Source organism: Myotis brandtii, unplaced genomic scaffold, assembly GCF_000412655.1.
Source record: "Myotis brandtii unplaced genomic scaffold, ASM41265v1 scaffold359, whole genome shotgun sequence".
NCBI lineage: Eukaryota > Metazoa > Chordata > Mammalia > Chiroptera > Vespertilionidae > Myotis > Myotis brandtii.
In genome coordinates, this window is record NW_005363802.1 from 1,628,900 (window position 1) to 1,634,201 (window position 5,302).

The 5,302-nt window shown below is 43.8% G+C and overlaps 1 protein-coding gene across 1 annotated transcript in view; it reads right to left on the bottom strand.

Annotated features, from left to right (window-relative positions):
* The window catches only part of EGFL6 (EGF-like-domain, multiple 6), a 21,475-nt gene that overhangs the window by 9,276 nt on the left and 6,897 nt on the right, over nt 1–5,302 (bottom strand). Inside the window, exons 4-5 of the mRNA XM_014544293.1 lie at nt 3,474–3,593; nt 1,603–1,737 (exon numbers count right to left, since the gene is read on the bottom strand). Coding sequence (XP_014399779.1) covers nt 1,603–1,737; nt 3,474–3,593 — 255 coding nt within the window. The remainder of the gene's footprint in view (nt 1–1,602; nt 1,738–3,473; nt 3,594–5,302) is intronic.

Below are 5,302 nucleotides of genomic sequence, written 5' to 3' on the forward strand. Positions count from 1 at the left end.
AGATGGGAGAGTTGGAAGGGGTCGACCTCAGCGAACGTACCTCAATCAGATTGAGGACGTTTTTAGCAAAGGCCAGCTTAGGAGTTCCCTAATTAAGTTAATAACAATGTACCTACCTATATAGTTTAAGTTTAAAAAATTTGGCTCTCGAAAGAAATTTCAATCGTTGTACTGTTGATATTTGGCTCTGTTGACTAATGAGTTTGCCGACCACTGCTATAGGACCCCACGTTATATCAGGGCCATGGGAATGCATCCAAGGGCTCCACAGATGCCCCATTCCACACGCTCATTGAGACCTGGAATCCCTTCACAGGGGATAGGGTTTTATTTCACACTGATCAGGCCCACCGCTGACTGATACCAGAATCTTAGCAGAGTGGTTTCAGTGACCCTGGCAGGGAACATTATAGGGATGTGGAGCTGGAAACACGAAAAGGCTGAAGGAGGAGAGGCAGGAGCACGTGCCTTCATCTCCTTCAGCCGTTTTTCCAAAGCCACCCCTGCTGGAAAATGCCATGAACAGATCACTGAGATCCAGATTAAATAGGCCTTGTTATTCTTCCTTTTATCAAATATAAAAACTTCTATATTGTTCCCATTTTTAGGTATGTACCTGGACAAAGAATGAAAAATTAAAAACAAAACCATACAATTTTTTTTTTAAAAAAAGGCCACAAAATGCCTGGCTGATATGGCTCAGTGGTTGAGCATCAACCTATAGACCAGGAGGTCACAGTTCGATTCCCTGTCAGGGCACATGCCTGGGTTGCAGGCTCCATCCCCAGTGTGGGGCATGAAGGAGGCAGCTGATTAATGATTCTCTCTTATCATTGATGTTTCTATCTCCCTCTTCCTCTCCTTTTCTCTCTCTGAAATCAATCTATATATATAAAAGCCTAAGCAACCAGATGGTAGCTATGACATGCACTGACCACCAGGGGGCAGACGCTCAATGCAGGAGCTGCCCCCTGGGGGTCAGTGTGCTCCCACAGCCAACCTCCCACAGCTGGCCAACCTCCCGGGGTCCCTCCCCCAGGCTGGCTGTCCCGATCGACCCCAATCGCTGGCCAGGCGGAGGGACCCCACCCGTGCATGAATTCATGCACTGGGCCTCTAGTAAAAACATATTTTATATTTTTTTAAAAAGGCCACAAAACATATCTCAAGATATTTGCCCCCTTAACAGAGCTATCCAGATTGAAGTTCCTTAGTTTAAATCTTCACTGACCTGACTTCCAATAATTCATGGCGTCAGAATTCCCTAAATGCCAGACATGTAAAAAATGTAACTGCTTCTGTGTTGTCCAGCTGGTTGGTACCCAAGATTGTTCAACGGATAGACTGAATTGAAATACAGTGGGGCCTTGACTTACGAGTATCCCGACTAACGAGTTTTTTGAGATACCAGCTGTCTCTCCGCCGATTTTTTGCATTGAGTTAATAGAGTAATTTGAGTTAACGAGCTCCTTAACGAGCTCCTTAATGAGCTCGGTCTCGGAACGAATTAAACTCGTAAGTCAAGGCCCCACTGTAGTTGTAGAGAAAGCCTACATGTTTGGTGGGGACAGGGAAAAAGAAAAAGGTGCCACCAAATCTTACCTACACAGTCATACCGGCCACTGACATATTTCAGTTCAAAACCAACATGACATTTGCAGTAGTAGCTTCCAAATGTGTTCACACATCTCCGATTGTAGGGGCAGACAGCTTTGCCAGAGGCACATTCATCGATATCTAGGATGGAGAACCAGAAGGTGTCAGTGACAGCAAGAAAAGCTCTCTCCCTCTGAAATACACATGCACATGCATGCACACGCACATTACATGTTTGCTGAGTGGATTAATATTTTTCCTGCTCTGTAAACTGCATAGCATACACAGTTTTTGAAAACACTCAGACAGCTACGCTTTAAGCAAACTGAACACACAATCATTTAAATTTTGCATTTTACAAAATAATTATTTCATTAGCAAGCTCTCCCAAGTCCTGCAATATTGACCCAAATCACAGAAATGTGTATAAGAATAGACTTATACACAAATTGTGGGGCAAGCCCGGCCAGTGTGGCTCAGTGGTTGAGTGTCGACCTATGTACCGGGAGATCACGGTTTGATTCCTGGTCAGGGCACATGCCTGAGTTGTGGGCATGATCCCCACTAGGGCGCCTGCAGGAGGCAGCAGATCCATGATTCTCTCTCATCATTGATGTTTCTATCCCTCTTCCTCTCCCTTCCTCTCTCTGAAATCAATTAAAAAAAACATTTAAAAAGACTCAGGTTTTGATTTCACTTTCAGATATCAAATCAAATAGATATTGTGTTGTTATTTTAAGACGGTGCTGGCTTATTGTTTCTTTTGCATTTTTAAAATAATTAATAAATAAATGATGGACTGACAGCAATTATTTTTCAGTGATTACTTTCCTGCACACCCTCTTCTCCTTCCAATAAAAATGGCACCTGAACAATCAAAGAGGTGGGGGGTGTGTGGATTCAGTTTTATCAGGAATTAGTCTTGTCATAGAAACCTTCTTTTACTACAGAATACTAAACTTGTCATTCTAATGAAAGCTGTTTGATTACTCTCAAAGAGCAGAGCCAAATTTTTAATTTACATGATTTTTAAAAAGTGTTTAACTGAGGTAGGACCTATTTGGCTGAGCTTTTTAAATGCAGTTTATCAAATTATGTATGTTTACGATAAATAAACATCCAGCACCTTGACTGAAAAATATTTCTATTGTAGTAAGGAATTAAGAATATTAAATCAGACTGATATTTCCTTATTTAAATAAACAAGATTAATAACTTTTTCAATGTTCTGACTTGGTTTGACATGGCTTATTAATGCTCTGTGCTCCTTGCTCTGAATATTATGTATATTTGGTGCAATATAATTCAGTACAATACTATGAGGATATGCAATTTGGTGGCTGAAGTAACATGTGCAGGATAAATATACTAAAAGAAAATTCTTTTTTTTTTTAACACTATGGCATTAAGCAACCCCCAAATAATAGAGGTGTTCTTTCTAGTATCCCAAAGTCTAGAGCATATGTGGGTAACAATGTTGTCTCAGAGCCGGACATAAGTCTGTACTTTTAGGAGCTTGCGATGTCTAGTCACCAAGATTGTATCAGTGAAAAAGGAGGAATTGAGCTCTAGCTGGTGTGGCTCAGTGGATAGAACATCGGCCTAAAGACTGAAGGGTTCTGGGTTTGATTCCAGTCAAGGGCACATGCCCGGGTTGTGGGCTCGATCCCCAGTAGGGGGCGTGCAGGAGGCAGCTGGTCAATGATTCTCATCATTGATGTTTCTCTCTCTCCCTTCTCTCTGAAATCAATAAAGATATATATATATGTATATATATATATAATATTTAAAGTTAAAAAAAAGAAAAAGGAGGAATTGAGTAAAGGGATCAGTCAAGGGCAGGGGATGGGGCATGGAGGCGATGCCTGCTGCCTTACCGATGCAAACTCTTCCATTTGGGGCCAGGTGGAGTCCCGAGGACGGACACAGACACCGTGGCCCTTCCTCCGTGTCTTCACAGCTGTACTGGCAGTATGTCATGGCACACGTCCTAGAGTCTGGAAAAGTAGGCAAGGATTAGCCTCCTCCCGAGATGCTAAATATTGCTTACTGAGAAACCACCTCAGAGTTCTGGGGTGTTACATGTAACACGTGGAATGGAATCTATATACATGCCTAATATGCAGAGTGTCCCCTCGGGAGTTCGACCAACCAGGAGTTAGACTGACTGGGAGTTCAATTGCTCGCTATGACATGCACTGACCACCAGGGGGCGCCGCAGAATGAAGGAAGGCCCCGGCCAGCAGCCAGCAGCCAGCAGGGACCCTACCCTTGCACGAATTTTGTGCACTGGACCTCTAGTTATAGGATAAGCTTCGTTGTTTGAGACCCAAATGGAATCTGGGCAGGGCAGTGCCTTGGTGACTGCATGGTCTGTTACGATGGCCAGTGTGTTGAATTTGACTGTCTTTGGGTAGGACATGCACCCCTCAGTTACCAGGCTGCATCTGCCTCTCCACCTGCCTGAGCTCTAATCACTTCTTTATGTCACCCGGCTGCTCTCTACAGGGTTGAAATGCAACCTCCGATGCAGGTGATCAATCTGAGTAATTAGGGCAGAAGAATCCATTCTAGACAGCTCTCCATGCATGTCTAGCCTCAGTGAGAGAGTCACTCGAGATATGAGACTTGGTCTTTTAGGTACCAGTTTTAAAACATGTGGCAGATAAAACTGATTGGCTGCTAGCCATTCTGGACCCGCTTTTCTCTTTATATTAACATCATCGAGGCTGAAAAGCCAGATACTTGTTTTTTTCCCAGTTTCCCTTGCAGCAAAGAGGAGTGACCATGTAACCCAGTTGTGGCCAAAGAGATGTACAGATGAGTCTGCTGGAGGGAGTGGGATTTCTGGAAAAGGTGCTGCTGTACGATAAAAGGGACAGTCATGACAGAGGTGTTCATTCACTGGCATCACTCCTTTCCTCTTTGTCTTGCCTCCCTTAAATGTATGTGTGATGTCTGGAGCTGCAGCAGCCATATTGTGACTCTGAGGCAACAAGTATGAGAATGAAATCAATACCCTGACGATGGCAGAGACTGCAGCTAGTAGCCAGCAGCTAGCAGCTAGTAGGGACCCTACCCTTGCACGAATTTTGTGCACTGTTGAGTGGTTGTGAAACTGCCTGCCTCTGGCTATTTTAGCAAATAAGATGATTTAGCTGGATTTTTCTGTCGCTCATTGCTAAACACAACTTATCTCACAAAAATGCCTTTCCTCAGCAGGAGTCAAGTATGTGTGGATCATAAGCTTCTACAACAGGAGAGCATGGCGCATATGCTCCCTTCATCCACCCCATCCATGGCATGCCAATCACCCAGCTGCACAAGAGACTGCAAGGAGCCAGGTGCAATACAATCAGCATCCAGGAGAGCGCTCGTGGCCACCGGGACACGCTGAGCTATAAACAGAGAGGCCCAGGCAACCGTTACATACACAGAAATAGACAAAGAGGGGGCAGGGCCAGATACACAGGCCAAGGTAATGTAACAAACACCCACGGATGGTTATCTTTCTAGTTTACTCTTCCTTCTCTTTAGTTGTCGCCTTTTAAAATTAATCTTCAAAATTACCTAATTCTTGCCATTTGGAGAAAGATATCTCTTTTGGCACTGACTGGGCCTTCATGGAATGTTTTAGAAACATCCATTAGCATGTATCTTTTCAGAAATGTTAAGTGATTACTGTAAAAGCCAGACTAGTGGCTCC